At 42.8% G+C, this 20622-nt stretch overlaps 1 protein-coding gene across 3 annotated transcripts in view; it reads right to left on the bottom strand.

Annotated features, from left to right (window-relative positions):
* Nucleotides 1–20622, bottom strand: part of LNX2 (ligand of numb-protein X 2) — a 59994-nt gene that overhangs the window by 19208 nt on the left and 20164 nt on the right. For 2 of the 3 annotated variants that reach the window (XM_080557067.1, XM_080557068.1), the window contains exon 2: nucleotides 6748–7245. In XM_080557067.1, the coding sequence (XP_080413193.1) occupies nucleotides 6748–7148 (401 nt within the window). In that variant the 5' untranslated portion in view covers nucleotides 7149–7245. Of the gene's footprint in view, nucleotides 1–6747; nucleotides 7246–16748; nucleotides 19614–20622 lie in introns of those variants that run through there. The other variant, XM_080557069.1, reaches the window with a different exon arrangement.

Below are 20622 nucleotides of genomic sequence, written 5' to 3'. Positions count from 1 at the left end.
GTTTTGCTTTGTGAAAAAGTTTATCTGATTTTAATGAAGGAACACAAATGTGCTTCTTGGGCTTGCTTCGGCAATAATTACTATATAAAATCTGGCATAGAGAGACTGATCGGCCAAAAAGGGTTGAAAAAAACATAAAAAATCAGGCTGGTCTCAATTTAATCTGGTGGCCTGAGACATAAAGTTGCAGGTGAAACTCAGCAGGATTTTTTTATTGTTGACCATTTCACTATACAAACCTCAAAGCAAGAATCCCAGAAGGCCAAGAAAAGGCAAGAGGCAACCCCTCAAAGCAAATGCTTGACTTCTACACTACTTTATCTTGATGGGTTAGCCTCACGCTCCTCCAAAATCTTAGCATTGCCAACAGGAAAAAGAAGAAAAAAAAGAAATAATAAAGAAAAAACTCCAATACCACTCACATGGGAAGGGGAAAGGCTCTTGTGGAGGAAACACCTTATTTACTGAGAGCTCTGACAAGGTTAGGCCAAAGCCACCCTGCATTGCATGTCTTTGCTGTCCCTGAACTGCTCTGCTACAGGTGTGGTGATTTTAGGCTAAGAAGTGAACGAATTGCTCAAAATTAATGCTGTCAGGTGATGATGCTTCAATCCCATGGAGCCTGGAGGCCGGAGCCCAGCCTTGCTGGACTACTTCTGTGGATCAGACACTTCCTTACGCATCTTCCACCAAAACAAGGCCCGTGGATCACGGAGGAGCAGGTGTAGGTGGCTAAGCTCACCTTGCAAGCCTGTTCTGTTTGTTTGTTCATTTGTTTGTTTTTAAGCTGTAACAAAACAGGACAGAACAAAACCCATCCTCGGCGGCGTCCTGTTTCTGTCAAAGCCTTCCAGACCATAGACAGGTTCTCCCCCCGCCTCGTTCACAGAGCACATTCCCCCATCATTGTTTGGCAGCTGATTAAAGTCGTCACGCGAAATATAAATAGGTTTGAGGTTTATTTTTGCCAATGCTATTTCATTATCATTTCAAAGGCTAACAGCGAGAAATGTAAACAACCTCCTGAGCGCACCTACATAGCTCAACGGGATCCCTTTAATGCAGCACTTGACAAGACAAAAATAAAAAATAAAAAAATAAATAACTAATTCTGGTAACAGATTCGTCTCTTCTGCCCCAAATGAATCAGTAACTAACAGGCTAAGACTTTCAGCCTGGTAGAGCGGAGCTGCATGGCCAGGAAAGGAGCTGTCTGGTGGAGACATCAACTCACAGGATGCCAGTTCCCAGCTCTTTAAACATGATATTCCACCTACTGAGCAGCAAAAGATGGTATTGTTATTCAAGCACATTTATAAGAGTTTTCATTTCCTCTTGCAACATAAAAATGTATTTATTGGCAGTAGGAAGGTATTATTCACAAACGGTGAAACCATACAGCAGTTGTAACAGATAGCAAGTGCCAATAAATCTCTAAAGGTGCACAACTTCACTAACTGTTTTTACCAAATGCTTGGGATAAAGAGCATTTTTGACAAAATCTTGTAACAAGTTCTGTACACAGACGGATGTCTTGGAATCAAAGCTAGCATCAGAGATTCCTTTTATGAGTACAGAAATCCATTCTCTTACAACAAATGGCATAAAGAAGGACTTGAGACTGAAATGTCTCTTCCAGGAATGGCATTTCATATTTACCTACAAAGCCAAAATAACTTGGCTACAAGTGAGAAGAAAAGAAGGCACGTTTTTCTAAAACATGCAGAAGGTATTTCTTTCATGAATGCCTAAGAGTAGCAATGCTGAAACAACCAGCTAAAGGACCTAAGTGATATAATTTATCAGGGAACTTTAAGGGTAGGTGTTCTTGGGATGTCAAATGAGCTTCTGCTTGTATGTGTAATTTTTATCTTCAACCTCTCTTAATCCATACCAGATTGTTACTTATTTATATATGTATTTTAAAACAGCCAAGTCTGATGGTTTCTCATTTAAAAGCTGACTTCTTGGAACACCAGCAGCAATCCCTCTCTGCAGATAAAAAGAGCTTTCATACAAAATTAAGATGTAGTTTATAGTGTATTCCGTGGAATAACAGTAGGGGCTTGAAAAACACATTTGCTCACTGCCTACTGAAAAGAAAGATTTCATTGTAACTTACACCATCAGTTTCTGCCCAGTCTAGAGGTTTGATAAAAGCAAACACACCAAACAGCCTCAAACTATTTGCACTAAATCGTTTTCCAAGTACGAGCTGAATTTAAGCAAAGATTGCAGAGAAGCAGCTGAAATGCCTGTGCTATCGCTCAAAAAAACTATGCCAGCAAAGCGACCTTAAAGAGTAATTTTGGCAAGATTTACAGCTGCAATTCAGAGTAAAACATGTTGCCTCTTTGGAAAGCAAAGTGTTTGGGGTTTGTTGTTTCTTTTGCCAGGGGAAGAAAATAAAAAAATAAAGAAGCACTAGGAGTTAACTAGAGCTGGGAACCAAGAGGATTTGGGGAAAAAAAATCAAAACAAAAACATACACACACAGGGAAGAGGGCTTTTGTTCCATATTGTTTTTTACATCTAATGATTTGAGGAGCCTACAAGGGGTAGGCTCAGGGGGCTTCAGAGCAGAAACCAACCCCAGGTAGATCCTTCTCTTTTCCAGCAATGGAAAAAGTCCTTGGTGACATGGAGAAGCCCTGAATATGTTGTATAAGAAAGTATAAGAAATGTGTAAGAAAGGACAGTCCAAAAAAGGGTTAATTCTGCAGATCCTCTTCAACTCTTTTGGTGTTAAAAGCAGAAGCGTAGGGACAGTGCTTGTAGCTGGCATGAGAATGGGTGAAAGGAAAATAGCCCAGAAGCACTATAATAAACACCAAAATATGAGAGATTTCCAAACTTTTGAATGATAAGCATTTGCATTTCTACAGCTAATTTGCCTGTAGGTCTTCTAAATCTAAACCTGTACATTAAGCATGCTAATTGACACACAGTGAGTAGCTCAATAATTTCTTCATTTTCAGAAAATACAATCTTTTTTAAAGTTCAAATCTAGCCTTCCACAAAATTGGCTTGAATGTTAGCCTCAACGTTAAAACATTCGGAAAAATGTCCCCATCCAAAATAACAACTTAAACTACCAGAATAGAACATACGAGAAAATTGAAGCCTGACTCAAAAGAAATACATAAACATGATACTTAACCCTCTTATTAAAAAGTCATACAAATTTAGGAATATGGTTTTGTACAATGGAATTTGTTCAGGTCTGAATCATCTGTAAGAATTAACTGAATCAAAATCACACAGAAAAAGCCCTATGAATTTTCACAGATTTTGTTCTGATAAATTGACTTTGATATTTAGAAGTGGAATTGGCACCTACTTTACTAAACATTACCATTTTTTTTATTTCAACTGACAGAGAAAAACAGTACAACCCAACATTATTATGCATTTTTTCCTTTAAGGCAGATTATGTTCACCGTGTTCAACTTTGAAAGCCACATTTCCCAAATGAACCTGGCAAAACTGAAAGATCGATAAATCATTAATATTTTCTTTAAGCAACAAGGTACCATGAAATACAATTAGTGACCATGAAGCAATCATATTTGTGTCTCATGCCTCTTATTTCGAAAGCAGCTTGCAGTAACCTTGCACTCTGAGTTGCCTGGTGGATATTATGATATTTCTTCCAGCTTTTATGCTCAAAGGGAGCCAATTATAACAACACTGGAAAACCTGAGTGTGAATGTTTTTAAACTCCCAAAACTAACCAAACATGTTCCATTTCTTAGAAATGCAGACTAGTTATATAAATGCTTACTGAGACTCGTTTATATTAATCTATACTAAAAATTACAGTAACACTGAATTTTATATTTCTTTGCTACATTTAATAATCAGTAACAGGATTTTGCTAGATTCACTAATCCACACGAAATCAAATTCAAGCTACACAGTTAATGCCATCTTTTATGTCAGCAATGATAATTACTGGTGTTCAGATGTTTGCAAATAAACTTAATTGAAAACTGAAAATCACCCTGTACTCAAAATGCACATCCGCATCCCAAGACAAGAGAAGGAATTCAAGATGAGCAGCCTGCGACTGAAAGCTTCTTCCAGCTGACAAACAGGAAAAGCTCGCGATTCTGCTCACGCAGATTTCATAATAATCTTGTGCATTAGGTAAATGAGTATTTCACATATATCTGAAGCGAGCATACATAGTGTTCCGTGTACAAAGAAGTTATGTGTCCTTGCTGTAAAGAGCCCCTATGTCACTCAAAGAGATGCCAATAAAGAAAAATGGACTGAAAAGGTGAGGGAAATTGCAGTGAGAAACTAGAAGATGAAGTAAACATGTAGCAGGAGTCTTGCTTGCATTCTGGCTTTTACAAAAATCCATTTATTTTAATGTTGGGATTATAAACCTAACAGTTAGGCTGTCTCTCCCACCTCCTTCCAAGTGATCATACAGATCAGAAGTGATTTGCCTGGAGGAAACAAGCAAGAACCTAAGCTAACACATGGAAATGTGGAGATTTAAAAAAAAGAAAAGGGGTGGGAGAAGGAACAAGAAAGGCTGCTCATTTGTACCTGTACATCCCTAACACAGACACCACACAGGTATATGGCTCTGCTGTGGGTACAACAACCAGCAAAACCCAGGCAACTCCATGCTCACCACAGACTGCAGGGATGCTGAACATCCTGCACGTCCGTGGTCCTCGCAGCTCCTGGAAGCATCTGGGGCTTAGAGCAAGATGGAAGAGGCTGTGCTGGAAATACACACCTGAACAAGTTGTTTGAATGAGTCTGGACCGGACTGAGGGCAGGAGGAGGAGGCACACAGCTAATACTACCTGCATTTTGGGGACAGCATTATGAAAGAAAACCTCTCCCGTGTCACACTGCAGCCACTGTTATTTCTCCCTCTGGGCCTCTGGTTTGAAGCCCATGGAGATAGCTTATTGTCCAAAGAGCAGACACAGGTGGACCTACCAAGCAAGGAAGCATCCTGCATGAAACAGGCAACTTCTGAAGCTCAGCATGATTTAAAAATAATAATAATAATAAAAATTAAATAAAACAAAGCAGGTAACAACAAAGCCTGTGATGAAGTTCATGTGGAATGGAAATGAAAAGACCTCATCTCAGCCTGGTGACTGAGAAGAGAAGGGTTAGAACATGCACCTTCCCCTTTTGCCAAGAGTCACCATGCAATGTGCTTGTTTTTACCATCACAGCTGACAAATGCTCCCTTGCTGAGTTTTTTTTTCTTTAGTGCATTTTGTCTATGTATGTACAACAGATATGCACAATGCCTACTCTTCTGCTTTTGAAGCTTTTTTGCAGGGACAGGTATATGTTTTTCTGAAACCTCTTTCTGCAAAGTGAACACAGGTTTTGAAAGTTAAACATAATATGTGATCTGAATTGAAGGTACAAATAATTCTGAGTTCTAGACAGGAAATATTTTCCGATATCAGATGCAATTCACTTGAACAGAATCCTTTGAAAGCAGAGGCATTGCCTTTGAATACATTATTTCCTTCTCTACATAATTTTTCACTATTCTCCTCTTGTAATTTCTTAAATCTCTTAGCAGTTTAAAAATGTGTTACTTGGTCTAGATGTGCATAATATTTTTTAGCTCCGACTCACAATTCCATTATGTTTTAGATTTAACATAAATGGTATGCCCGATGTCAATGCTATGTCACAGCTCATGTAATAAAATAATTAAAAAAAAAACCTATTTGCTTATAAAAATATCCTCCAAACTACAGAGAAAACAAAAGCAGTAAAGTGCACCCCTCAAAACAGGTTTAACGTTTGTCCATGAGAAAAGTGACATTGCTTTCCACAGAAGGGTGAAACATGTCCATGTAGCAAAGTACCTCATGCAGTCAAGGGAGGCTTTCCTTTGTTGGAAGAACTAAGTGCACTTGTCTACACAATCTGAAGTATTACTCTATCTGAATTTGACAGGCTTTTTTCCTTTTTTCTACCACGCCCTCCTTTCAGTATTTAAATGCTTTGAGTAGGAAGGCATAAAAAAGAAGAACTTTAAATCATTAATAGTTCAGAATAAGCCCCCCCCCCCCCCCCCCCAAAAAAAAATCCTAGAAAAAAAGCATGGCATAAATACACAACATATAGTCAACCTGTGAACAGACTTTTTAAAGAAATCTTAAAACAACAACAGAAGAACAGGTCTTGCAGGAGTTTCAAGAGATACATTGTCCATTTGCCTATCTCAAGGCAGAATTAGTGCTGCCATAACTATTCCTGACAAAGGTTGGTTTAATGTGTTTGTGAACACTTCTGAAAGTGGAGGATACACAACCACCCCCTAGCAATCTACGCCAGTGCCAGACTGTTTTTGTTTTTACCTAAAATCTGAACTAAATTTCCTTTGTTCCTATTGCTTCCTCTTTGCAGACGTAGCTTGCATTTCTCTCATTCCCCTCTTGCCTCCTCCCTGTATTTATTTTCTCCTGCCTTAAATAATCCCATTTTCTTTCACCTTTTCAAGACCTCCACTGACTTGCGTTGTCCTCTCCACGTGTTCCCCACCATTCTCGCAGTGCGATGTCCAGAACTGGATCCAGTACTCTGGCTGTGCTCAGTTACGAACTGATCATTTCCTACACTGCTCTATCATAAGTTTCAAAGCCACCACAAACCCTCTTCCCCCTCTCCCCCCAGTTTATGTTACTATATGAATCCGTCTAAGTGTGTAAGTTTTCGTCTACCAACGCCATCATCTGCATGGCTCACCTGTTTTTGAGATGTGCCGCCAGGTCACATCGCTGCATGACCTCCTGGCATACTGACGAGAAGGGGCACAGAACAAATAACTTGTCTAACAGTTTATGAACAAGGATGCTGGATTTTTTGCAGAGTTTAAAATGGAGTCTTTTTCGATCCAGCGGGCAGAAATCCTTCTCCTGCAGGAAGTTCCTTAGGCACTTGTAGCAGAAAGTGTGTCCGCAGGGAGTGTCCAATGGCTGCAACAAGGGCTGAAGGCAAATGTGGCAGACCAAGTCGTCATCCACTTCGTTCTGGTAGTTGTACAGGTGGTTCTCCCTTGTCCAGTGCTGCTGGCCGCACTCGAAGCACAAGGGGTTCAAGGAGGCATTCTGCTCCACCGAAGCCATCTCGTCACCTGTAGTCCCCATCACGCAGCTAGGAACGCGGAGTGCTCCTCCTCCTCCTCCTCATAGGATGGGTTTGCTCTGAAAATGGGACTTCCCTTCTTCAGTTAAGTGTCACTTTCTGCAGCAAATAAGGAAATAAAAATCATTAGTACCAAATGAAGTATGAAAGTTCTTGTCAGAGCTATTGACTTGTTCGGGGTTTACCAAACCCACTAAGGAACAACAGATTAAGAGAACATTTTTGGTTTGTGTACATTTGTTGTGGAAAAGAGCAATGAAAAAATATGCCAGTGTGATTTGTTTTACAACAAACATTTACAGCTCTGTACCAGCTGCTCCACTGCATAGCTTTCACCTGCAAGAGGAGCAGCTTGTTGAGAGCAAGGACATCACGTTATGCAATGTCACACCAGATGCATGCGATCAGCGTCTAGCACAAAAACATTCCATTGAGGAACACTGGTTATATGACCAAGTAATTAATTGTGTTCTTTAATATGCGATTATGATTTTATTCAGCAATCTGGTCCTACTCTTCCTTCTGGATTTTGTGTATTAGTGTAGAATATTACACATTAAAGGTCTCAATATTTTGTACTAAATGTAACAGAAGTGATTGCTTACTCTGTTACTTCGATTAGTAATATTGAGTATATGCCACCACTTACCTTCAGGTTCTCTCTGTGGATTCATTCCTACACAGCTAAGAGGGGCTGATTCTATGCAGTATGACACATTTGATTTAGTACAGAGGCCAGAAGTAAAAACACAGAATAAACTGATCATATGAAGTGGTTCCAAGCAACTAAGCTGTTTTGCTGTGTATCTAACAAAATTAAAATTACGACATATTCAACATGACAATAATCACATCAGTCAAAGGACTTTGTCACTATGGAACTCATTTTTTAAACTTTAAAAGTTATTAAAATTTGTCTTAAAATAGCTCGAAGGTCAGGAAACTGTGCAGCCATCAGTCCAGAATTTCAAAATCTTTACCCCTCCCAATGTTATTTATTCTTCTCTCCTGTACAAAATCACATTGCTTGAATCTTGTAACAGGATGATTTAGAAAACAAAACAAGCTTTCTCACATTCTTAAGAGACCTGCTAATTAGTTAGTTTTGGTAAATGTTCTCATTCAAAAATAAAAAATAAAAATAAAAATTTGAGCAATGCTTATTTTGTGCCTGAATTCTTTATTACAATTCAGCCAAGCAACACTCACGAGAGAAACTGGCTGTATTCTAACAGAGTAATCGCAAGCTTACAGTGAAATGAAAACTGCTAGTTTTCCAGCAGCACAAGCCCATCATCTTCATCTTTAGCTGCTGAAACGCAGTCATAGCCACATTCCCAAATTCATGTGGAACACATGCATTTCGCTATGTTGTATATTTAAGAGAATTCCTGTTTCAGTTTTTGCCCCTTAACCTCACACAGCCAAGCAAAAGACTTAGAGCACATTTTGCAAGGATTATTATATCCTTTGACGCAAAAAGGATTAAATAGTAATTTGTAATCCAGGATTCTATTCTGCTGTGGAAATTGATGCTCTTCATTGCCCTGCCTTGTAGCAGATAACATGCACCTTCTGGAAAGGATTTCAGGAGGGAATAGCACAGCAGTTCTTTGTTACTGGAGACTAAGAATGCAAAATGAGACCCCAAAAGAGATTACTCAAAACCAGTCTTAAACGCATTATGTAAAAATTCAAAGATTGGAAAGCAGATAAGGAGCCCAGCACACAGAGCCCTCATGCACAAACTGCAGCTCTCCACCAGCATGTTCCTGCTCCCAGATAAATATGGAAGGAAGGCGACTCACCTAAATGGCTCTTCTTTATGAGATGCAAAATAAACCAGCTCGGTGTTCTAGAAAAACACTGCATAGATTCGTGACTTTACCAATTGTTTTTGCCCCGTGGAGCATTAGGCAAATCAGCACAGCCAGCCAGCATGTGGTGCCTGATGCTTTGCAGTCAGCTGCACCGGCGGCACGACCAGTGTGCAGAAGGGGCTCAGAAAGCTGGTATAAGGGTATGTTGTCCAAATGTGCGGACAATGATGTGTTACGTGTCCAAACTGCTCCTACTGCTGATGAAGACCAGGACTCTTCCTTCTCCAAGTAACCAAGATCCCAACATCCCATCCTACATCAGTGAGGCTACAGAAATGCCCCGGGACCATCCTGTGCATTCCAGTTGCAGACCCCTGAGCACTGCGAATTCACAGAATGACAGAATGGTCTGTGTTGGTAGGGACCTTAAAGCCCACCCAGTTCCACCCCCTGCCATGGGCAGGGACACCTCCCACCACACCAGGTTGCCCAAAGCCCCATCCAGCCTGGCCTTGAGCACCTCCAGGGATGGGGCATCCACAGCTTCTCTGGGCAGCCTGTGCCAGTGCCTCACCACCCTCACAGTAAAGAGCCTCTTCCTAATGTCTAATCTAAATCTACCCTCTCTTAGGAACAGTTCCTTCAAAAGGAACAGGCTTCCAGCACTTCTGTCCTGTGAGGTCCGTGTTACATTGCAGCCTTCTACAGAGTGCGACGTAGTGCTGTGCAGTAAATATACCTGCGGGATACCCGCTGTGGTAAAAGATAACCAGCACCAGTCTTTTGAGAGGCTGTAATTAAATCCTTCTGTGTGCTAAACTTTTAAAATGGTTAATACAGATTGTGAACAAAAAGTAAAATAAGAAAAGTTATTGAGACAACTGGCTTTCACCATCACATTTTCAATGTTCCCGTCGGCAATCAGGGTGTGGATGCTCTTCTGGGGGGGTGGCAGCCTGGGCTGTGGGCAGGCGTGCTCCACCAGACGTATTTCTGCGGCTGCTGACGTTGGCTCTAGCTGCTTCCCAGTGCCACTAGTGCCAACGATCAATAACGATCATATGAGCTAACCTGAGCCCTTTTTCCGCAGCTGATGACCTGAGAGCCCTTCCACAACCTCTCTGCAGGCAGAGCTGTGGTGGTGGCGGTGTCCTGCCAGAAGGGAATGACAAACAGATGGCTGTGTCTTTGACCTGTGGGACCAACTGCAAAACGAATGCGTGTTCATGGCTCAAACATGCCCTGCTTGTGTGCAGGACTGCTTCTTCTCTACTGGCAGAGCATCTTCTGAAAGAAAGACCTGTGCTGCTGGTCCTCCCCTCCTGGGAACTCCTGCTTGCCCCTGGATCTCACAGAGTATTTTCCCTTTTCTTCCCCACAACAGTTCAAACATTGCAGCAGAGCTCACTGCAAGAAATATAGTCCATTACAACTTAGAGATTAAAAAAACAAAACAATCAACAAACATACATACATACGCACGCAGCACTGAAAACCAAAAAACCCTAGGGAATTCTTCACTCCAGCACTGGTGCCTGCTTCCTGTGCTGCTGGTTGCATTTAGGACAAGCATATTCAATAACATAAAAATTATTCACTGGGATTCGTATCGATTGTACACCACAGCTGCCTAATTATCTGTTCCAAGACTTTTCAGGGGCTGTTCCCAGTGCAAAATATCAACCGATTTACCAAGCCTACACACACAGTACTTATGGTTTGAGAGACAACTGGGATAGCAAGCAGTGTCTGAACTTGCTCCATGTAGAAGCACTGTACCCCTGAAATACACAACACGAGAGCACTGCCATTTATAATACAGTGCTTCACCCCTCTTCATACATCCCTTATATCGTTCATCTCTCATATCACTGCAGATTGTCAGCTCCACAGCATGGTATCAGCTCAGGAAAGCTGTGAATGTTAAAAATAGTCTGAATTAAAATAATAATAAAAAAGAAAAGAGGGTAAAAGAGCCAGCCAGGACTGGTTATCAAGTCATGTAATTCCCTAGAAAATAATTCACCTGGGACTTCATTACGACAGCAGAACAGTGCAGGTGGTGCCCTGCTCTCAGTTTTAAATCACAATTCATTTGGGACCTGGACGAGACTGGACATCCAACTGTGCATTTTTTTTATTTATGTATTTTTTATGCAGAGCATGCATGACAGCTACTTTAGGCTGAAAGGAGTAGCCTTATTCATAGGCTTCCTCTAGGTCTCATTTATTGGTTCAACTAACATTCTTTGGAGGAATTTCACAAAGTTTTCCAAAACCATACGGTGTCAGGCTTCATACCTACATCAGATTTCATGATGTTTATTCCTTCCCTCTGGATGGGAATGATAAAAAAAAATGAAACAAAAAAACCAACATAACACATGCAAAACAGAAGTTGTATTATGTTTTTTGTTTGTTTTTCCACATAAGTCACAAATAGGTAACACCAATTTCAAGTTGGAGTTAATGGAAATATGTATTTTGCAATGAAAGCTATCAGACATTCAAGTAATTCAAGTAAATCAAATATTCAAGTAATTTCTAATCTGTCTTATTAAAATCCTGGAGATTCAGATCCCTCGATCTGACCATTCAAAATTCCACAAAAATACTGACCGTACCGCAGCAGCAATAAGGGAAAATACCCATCTTACCAACTAAATCCCTCTTAAAACTATTCTAATAAGCCAGTTTCTTGTTCTGTTTAACGTGATATCCTCAAGCAAAATCCAAGATGGGAAGAACAGCCTTTAACGAGTGCCACCCTTAACAAAGTGCTGGTGAGACAATGCCCACACATATTTCTTCTGGTTTCAAGGCCAACGTGCGCTGGCTGGTTCTTCTCATCTGGGAGGGCTTGAAATTTTGCTGCCTGCTGACAGCACAGGGATGCCCCAGCATATCCCCTTCTTATTCCCTGTAGCAGAAAAGGGTGGAAAGAAGTTATAACAACTACTATGAAATATGACCCTGAACTCGTAGAATCATAGAAAAAATAAGGTTGGAAAAGACCTCCAAGATCATCTGGTCCAACCATCCCCCTACCACCAATGTCACCCACTAAACCATGTCCCCAAGCACCACGTCCAACCTTTCCTTGAACACCCCCAGGGACGGTGACTCCACCACCTCCCTGGGCAACCCGTCCCAATGCCTGACTGCCCTTCCTGAGAAGAAATGTCTCCTCGTTTCCAACCTAAACCTCCCCTAGAGCAACTTGAGTCCATTCCTTCTAGTTCCAACACCTCATGACGGCACCCTTTCCTCTCCCGGGATGTTTATTCCTGGCAGGAGGCGTAGGTCCTGCATCCCGAGGCCCAACCGCACCCTGATGTTTCCATTTTCCCTCACTTTTACCCTCAGCCCCCTCATGATGGAGGGCAGGGGCTGCCACCCTCTTCTCCTCATAACCCCCCTGATTTAGAAACAGAGTCCTTCTGTTACAAATACGGACCTGAAGCATAGGGTGAACCATGTGACTTCCCAAAAATCTTCTAGAGAGTCTGGTTTGGGGCAAGAGGGAAGCGTGCTATGCTGATCCCATGGCAGCAGCAGTTTCTTATCTATAGGCAGCCTCTGGCACACATTCACCCCGAGCCCCGTAGATTTTGTTTCTTCCACAACTGCACGCTTCGTTCTCAGTTTCATCCTCCCCGCCATGACACATTAATGGGGAAGCATCCAGATGTCCCTAGCCCCATCCCTGTTCCCGTCCCTGTCCCCAGCCCCAAAACCCTAGGGGCTCCAGGGGCTGCAACTGGGGCAGCAGCTGAAGGTGACTGGGGCAGACCCCCCAAAATGTGCCCTTTTTTGTGTTTTGCTGAGTTTGGGCCCATTTGCTCTCAGCCCTACAGGGCTGCCCTCCGGTTCTGCTTTCTGTTGGAAGCTGCTGTCTGGCTGCAGGTGCCTAATTAGCCAGGTGCTAATGAAGTGCATGCAAACACCCTTTTGACCCCAGCACAGGCAGTGGAAGGGGTGAAGGAGCTCAGGGCTGCACAGAGCTCTCACTTGGCCCTGGCAGCAGCGAAGGGACAAAAGCAGCGGCTGGGTGCTCCTGGTAGATGCTCCCCCTGGCCTTCGTCCCCACTGGCTGCTTCTTCCTCCTGCACCCATGGCCTTCTGGACCAGGCATGTCCAAGCTGGACACGGGTGCTTGGGCTGCTTTCTGAGATCACCCATGTATCCAAGTCTGGATGCTCATGCATAGCTGAATCTGGAAGATTTTAACTTAAATTGAATGGGTGGGGTGGGAGAGCTCTGCGCGCCCTGTGGATGGCTGTGCTCACACCCATCTCTCCCCATGGATGGATGTGGTCCTCCGGAGCCTTCTGCCTGGAGGCCACCGCTCTCTGCAACCTTGGCCGCTGTGAGGTCCTGCTGGACACTGCTCCTGTGGGAGCCTCCAGCTGCGTGCTGAATGGTAATCTCCAGAGGCATGAGAGGTCTATTGCTTTATTGTGCTTAGAAATTGAGAATCAGAATAAGCAGAATCAGAAGAGGAACAAGAATTATATATGGCTATATTTTCTTGGCAGAACTTTTTGAAAAGTAAAAACAAGTTATATGAATGACAGAAAAGGGAAAAGCTTTAAAAAAAATTACAAAGCTTTTTGGAAATATCCTAAAAATGAAATAGTGAGTTACAACTTTTCTAGAAAAACACTTAAGATACAGCTAAATGTTACCAGCCTAAGATTTACTGGCAGTTTCAGATGAGCCCTGGCATGCATCTAGAAGCTATCTGAAATTATCTTTTTATTGTGCTCTTAGACACGTCCTTAGAAAGCCAAACTGTCACTTTGGCCTTACATGGAATGGCAAACGTTGTTGGACCAGATGAATTTACTGGAGATTTGTTCTTTCTTGCCTATGCTGCCAGAATAACATTAAAAATTCAAGGTGTTTTTTTTATAGAAGAATCCCCAGGCCAGCCATGAGCAAACTCAGACCAGTAGTGGAGGACATGTGACTATGTCAATGAGAAAGGCAGTCTGAGATGTTGGTGGAGAAGCTGGGGGAACAACCCGGACTGAACGTGGTCCAAGAATGGAACTGAGCTGCTGCAAGATGGTAGTCTGTCTCTGATTCCCTTTACAGGGAGGAAAAGACAATTCATCACAGAATCACAGAATTGTAGGGGTTGGAAGGGACCTCAAGAGATGATCGGGTCCAACCCCCCTGCCAAAGCAGGCTCCCTAGAGCAGGTTGCCCAGATAGGCATCCAGACAGGCCCTGAATATCTCCAGAGAAGACTCCACAACCTCTCTGGGCAGCCTGTTCCAGTGCTCCGTCACTGTCACCGTGAAGTTCTTTCGCATGTTGGTGCGAAACTTCCTGTGATCCATTATGTGGCCATTGCCCCTTGTCCTGTCCCCACAAACCACTGAAAAGAGGTTGGCCAAATCCCTGTCTCCCACACTTAAGATATTTGTAAACATTGATAAGATCCCCTCTCAGTCTTCTTTTCTCAAGGCTGCACTCATCCTCTTCTGGCCATTCAGATTTGTATTTACAAGGCAATGCCTAATTGCTCCTATGTACCCATCAGTCACTCTGAACAGCAGCATGGTCATCATCCTGGATTTCAGGGAAGGTTTTCTTAATTTATGAATGTTGCAGGATTTCTGAAGTCTGTTCCCAATCTTGCACTACATCCCCATTTCCATGGCACCCCAGCTGGAAAAGACCTCATGTTTTCTGAATTCCCCTCGTTCAAGCGCTAGGGTTGTGAACATCATCTCTTAGCAGCCAGGAGTGGATAAACACAAGCCACAGGAGAGGGAAACTAGACAGTGGTTACATTCATGGCTTAAAACCACATCATAACATGAAAAATTAGTCCTTTGTTCCCAGTCCAGCACCCTTCACAGGAATTACAGCATCAGGCTGATGATTCAGAACTGTTTTCAAAGCAGACCATAGTTCGAGTGGACTAACACAAGATAGCAGAAGCTCTGTAATAAAAAATACGAGGAGAATAAATAGCTGGCATGCGGTACTATAGAGGGGAGAAGTGTTATCCCACATCTTCCAATAAGCGTGACCTAGCTCATTAGATACAATCTGTGTTTTAATATTAAAGCCATACAGCAAACAAGTGGAGCAGAACCAGCAACTTGCACTGACTGCATAACATCCATGTTAATTATCCAGATGTCTGAGGACTTCACTGTCGTCCAGTACAAAAACCCAACTCGATTCCAGTGCAGGTCTGTGAGAAAGTAGTGCTGCTTGACTCTTGCTTATTTGAAAACACAAACAAAACTGAATGTTATGATATCAAAAGATGACATCTGGTAGCTCAAAGTCAGGAAAAAAAAAGAAAAAAACACAACAACAGAGAGATGGCATGAGTACAGGAATTAGACTAGGATGGATTTCTCTTAATGCATCAGCAACACTTTCACCGAATCCCGATTTTATTTCCTCTGTTTTTGAAGGCATTCAGCAGAATGAGTGGAATTTTTGTATTCTAGCTGAATACAGTTGTGCCTGAACACAACTGAACTGTTCGGCAGCGCTGGGCTAACAGCGAACCCATCTCCTTGCAGATTTTTCACCCCTCTGCTCAGTTTTTGTCCCACACACTGGGGCAATGCCCACGCAGCCAAAGCGCTCGCACCATGCCAGCTGCCGGCATGGCCCCACCGAGAATGAAGCCCTGCTTAAATCTGGCGAATAAGGACTATTTGGGAAAACGAAGCTGCCTGCAAGTCGGGCTCCCTGCGTTTCCACAGCAACGGGGACGATGGGTTTTAATTACGGCAGCCACTTTCGGCAGGGGTGTCTCTCCGCAGGGCACCTGCTGCATGTGTTCGTGGGCGAAACGCCTGTGCCAAAGCAGGGAAGCCAGCACAGGGAGACCCATGCAGTCCTCTGACGGAGGAGATTTCAGGGATCCGGGCATCAATCTCAGCATCGAACGAAAGGATGTCAAGGAAGGCGGAACCGCGCACGATGGGATGGGCAGGACCATCTTTCCATTAGACAGAACATGGATGACGCCCATCTCCCAAAACCATGACTCCAAAAAATACGGAACCCTGACACCAGCGGATCGTGGGACGAAATGGGAGGAAGCGGCTCTGCAAGATTAAGGAAGGAGCCAGAAGGTTGTGCTCAAAGCAGGCGAAGATCATCCAGCAGCCATTTTCTACAGCACAAATGGAATGGTTTCTATTTTGGGAGCGGGAGATTAAAATAGCTTTAGTTTAGTCAAATCAGTCTCAAACGAGACAGGGAGGATGAGGATTGTAACCATATGAAAAATCAATTCTTTATAGAAAATACAGAACTACATCAGATAAATCACCTCAAAATAGATAAAAAAGAGACAAGAACATGAATCTTTAATGAAGACACATCTACAAATCAAAAAAAAATAGAGAGATTAAACTTTGAATATTCATACTGAACAAGAGGAGCTCTGAAAAAGGAACGGAGTGAAAGGCACATCAAGCTACAGGAGGACAAACCCTTTGTTTCCTGATGGTCAAGAAATGGGGCTTTGGAAGCCCTCAGAAGGAGATAGGAATTGAGTTTGCTCCTTCCTTTGCCAGTAGGGATGGCCACCAGCAGCCCTGGGTACAAGGATTTGGTCTTCTCCGCTCCCGGATCGCACACCAGCCGTGGGCACCACAGGTTTGCACAGCTTGTAGGCCTGATCCTGCACAAAACTTCCTCCGAGCTCCTACATACATCCTTTTTGGGGTTTCACAGCGGTGAAAAATAAACAAAGAGACGCAAAGTGGAATGAAAGTGGGAATAACGCATACTTACCTGTGGTAGAGCTAAAGACAGATTTCCTTCCCAGCGTGAAGAGCATAGCAAAAGCAGTACTTCATTACCACTGCTGTACCAGGTGGGCTTTTACATCCAGTGGGAGTGAAAAAAAAATACCCCAACAGTCAAAAATTAACTGCAAGCAGTCAATAAGTGAGGCTTTCTTCTCACTAACAGAGCAGAGGAGAAATGCAAGAAAGAGCAGAACATGTGCTTACCCAACATGGTTATTTTCTGCAGTGCAATCTGTCCAACAGCCCTTGACATATGTGCCACCCTTTCTGTTTGGAGAGATGGAGGCAGCAGAAAGCTGTCGATCAAGATGCTAAACCTTCTGTAAAGCCCTCCCCTGCGCTCTTTGCCCTGAAATGAGGACTTCCACGGATGAACAGAAAACACTTAACTAGATTAAACATAGCTGGTTCCTGGCTACGCACAGATACTATTTGATTTGATTAATATAAATTTTAAGGAGCTGAGGCAATTCAAAGAAAATAAAGAAGGATGAGGAGAGCCATGTTCCCTTTTCCTGCTTATCTGTATAGCAAGCCCCAACCACTATGGATGTGAACGGAGCAAAATCAAGGAGACAGCAACGCTCTTGGATTATTCTCAGAACAGCTTTGATGACAAAGAAAAGCTGGGGGTGGATGGGAGGAAAGAAGGATAAAAGAGCTTTTGGGCTAGTTAAATCACAGGACTATCTATTTTCGGGGAGGCACAGCTCTTCCTTCAGGGGTATGCCATCTTACATGACGTGCCACATCTGGTGTCCCCTGTCAACCACAGCCCCACACTGTCAACCACAACACCACGCTGCTCCCAAGCAGTCCTTTAAGCCAACCAAATCATTCAAAAATGAAGGTGGGCCCTACTGAATGAGAGAAAAAGAAGAATTTCTCTCAAAACGAGTTTTTCCTCAGCGGGAGAGCCAAGGGCTCCCGCCCACATGGTGGGGCGTGCCAAAGGGCCTCCAGGAGACTGCAGAGCCTTTCGGAGAGCTGATGCCGAGAGGAAGCGTGTGTCAAAGGGCCTCCAGGAGCCCACAGAGCCTTTCAGATAGCCAGCACTGAGAGGAAGCAACCCATATGTCCCTGAGAAGGTGCAGAGGATTGTCTAGACAGCAGGGCCAGGGCTGCGGCCTCCAACTGCCAAGCAGAGCCCCCGCAGTCCAGCGGCATTGCTTGGAAAGCCACAGCAATCGCCGAAACTGGTCTGCCCGGCCTCCCGACAGCCCTCGTGCTCCCTAATAACAAAAAACAGAAATCACCACATCAGGATGGGGGCAGCTCTTCAAAAAAAGAAGGAAATGAATCTACCTTCTGAAGTCGGCAGTCAAAACAGCATTTATCTCAAGCTCCCTGCCTAGGCACAATTAGCCTGAGCCAGCTTCGCAGCTCAACTTACCCTCCTGCTCTCCTATATTTATTCAAAACACCCCCGTGTTGTTTTGTAGGACATCTGTCTGTCAGAAAAACAAAAAACAAAAACCCTCCCATCAAGATCTTCTGCTTAAGCTCTCTAGATGTACACGTATCGTACCTTAGACACAGACTCTGCACAGAGATACTGAAAATAAATAGCTCCGTGCATAATCAGGATTTACATAACAACAGCATGTTAGATGTAGAAGTTGTAGTCTCAAACATTACCTTAAACAAAAAAAAATCATTTAAATATTTTGTATGTAAACAGCTCTTTACATTTTGTATGTAAACAGTGTGCTAGAACCTGATCCGGGGCCTTCAGATGGGGCTCGGGGAGGGAAGTGGCTGTGGAGCTATGTGAAGTCAAGGCTGGTTATACAAATAAACTTGACAGAGACAAAGAATATGGAAGCAAAGACAACAATATATTTGTTTTTTAGTTAAACTGTAAGAATCGCATATCCTCCCCTTCAGTCCTTGTAATTCCACAGCCACAAGGACAGACTGAAGATAGCATTTTTTGAATGAAAACAAAAACCAAAACAACCACATTTTTCCTAAAGCATTTCTATAGTCCCTAACCACGTTTGCAGGATGTTTATTTCAATTACTTTCCGTATTATCTTGGCTGTGCACATTAAATATATATGCACACACACACATATATATGTATAAACAGAATTTCAGCACTGATCAAATAGAGAGCCTTTTACAGTGCATTTATGCATCTTCCTGAGGTGCAGTTTGGCTGCTGCAGCATCTCCCCTGAATCCTGTTACAGTGTTCTTGGAAAGAAACTACTTCGGTAGAACTGTCAAAATCCAGTCGTTTAAGATTCAAGTGAAAACATCAGCAAAGATGCATAGTATTAGCACCACACAGCAATGAGTGGTATGAGTGACAGGGGCTAAATATTAAGTAATCATCTTCTACCTCCCCCTTACAAAACGAATAATGTGGAGGAGTAAGCGCTGAACTGCTGTTAAAGCATTTCTGCTCACTTCCTTGGTAGTCTCATTCTTTGTTTAAACAAAGAAAATAAGATTCTTAAACAAAGGCAGACGAATCAAAATCACTACCGTCTAACAGAGTAATACAAATTATAATAAAATCAAAGGAAAAAATGACACTAAAGACACATAATAGGTGGTACCTATGCAAAACCCCAAACTGGTAGCCACATGCAGAAATTAGTGATTTATATACACAAAGAAATAAACTAGAAGACAGCTGTCCAACAGAAGTACAAGGGCTCCGAGAAGGGCGCTCATCCTACAAGCAAAGAGGGGAAGGGTCAAGAGAAGTCTGGTGGGGTGGGGACGTATCACAGCAGGACAGATTTCCAACCACAACCCTTGTCCAGCAAACAAAAGGTGTCATTAAAAAAAAAAAAAGGCCTAGAATTATGAAAGAAAAATACACTTAATTTTTCATAGACATAATCATTAATTTGCAAAACATATAGAAGGCATTTACTCACTTCAGTAGGAAACTCTGGTTCACCACATTTTGGGAAGAGAAGGGGAAAGGAGCGACACGCTTAAAAGCTCCAACAGGTTGGATGCTCCGAAGCCTAACTTCAGGCACCGGTTTTCTGTGTCCGTGGTCAAAATGGCTCCAGCAAGAGAGGCTGACAGAAGCATGCTACCTTGGGAAGGAGCCAACCTTCTCCTCCTCCTCCTCCTCCTCCTCGTCACTGCCCAATCTCTTCTCAGCACGCCGAAATTTCACATTTGAGATTCTGTGGGGGATGCTACAGTTTTCCCTTCCTCATTTATTCTATCTATTCAACCCTTAAGAACTAGCTCTTAAACTACCAGCCTCACTTTGAAGGATATTACTTCATTAGCATTGCTTTTGGAAAAAGGTCTTTAAGCGACAGACAATTCAGCCTCGGGAGTACCTATCCTCTTTGCATTCCCTAACCACAGTGCTCATTTTCCAAGCCAAGCACTTCTCAACAAGTCAGGTTAGGCTCACAGAAATAAAAAATTCAAACTCTCAGGTATTTCCATATTTTTTTTGTTGTTATTCCCAGCCCATGCTAAATGTTTTCACATATTTTATGCAAGATACTTAGATGAAACGTTTTGTAAACTTTATAAACCCTTTTTTGAATTGCTACACCATCCAAGAAACCATAACAGACAAAGCTCCTTGTGTACTAGTATCTGTAGAAATGAACCCAAAAGAGAATGCTGTCTCCATGAGATAAAGACTAACACCCACAAGGGAGATCTCTTTTCATAAAAAGAGAGCAGTCGTGTGTGTCAAGACAATGAGACCCCAGAAATGCCACACACCATCCAGCCCTGCTGTAGACACCAGCCTACTCCTCTGAACAGGAAAACCATTGGTAGCAGCTGTGTTAATAACGCCAGGTTAGCTTAATAAGACATTACAAGCATGTGATGGAGTATTTGGAAATACTCTTGAGCATTGGA

This window comes from Anser brachyrhynchus, assembly GCF_964034855.1.
Source record: "Anser brachyrhynchus genome assembly, chromosome: 1".
Taxonomy (NCBI): domain Eukaryota; kingdom Metazoa; phylum Chordata; class Aves; order Anseriformes; family Anatidae; genus Anser; species Anser brachyrhynchus.
Note: the sequence above shows the minus strand (reverse complement) of the source record. Positions and strands in the feature narration are given on the sequence as shown.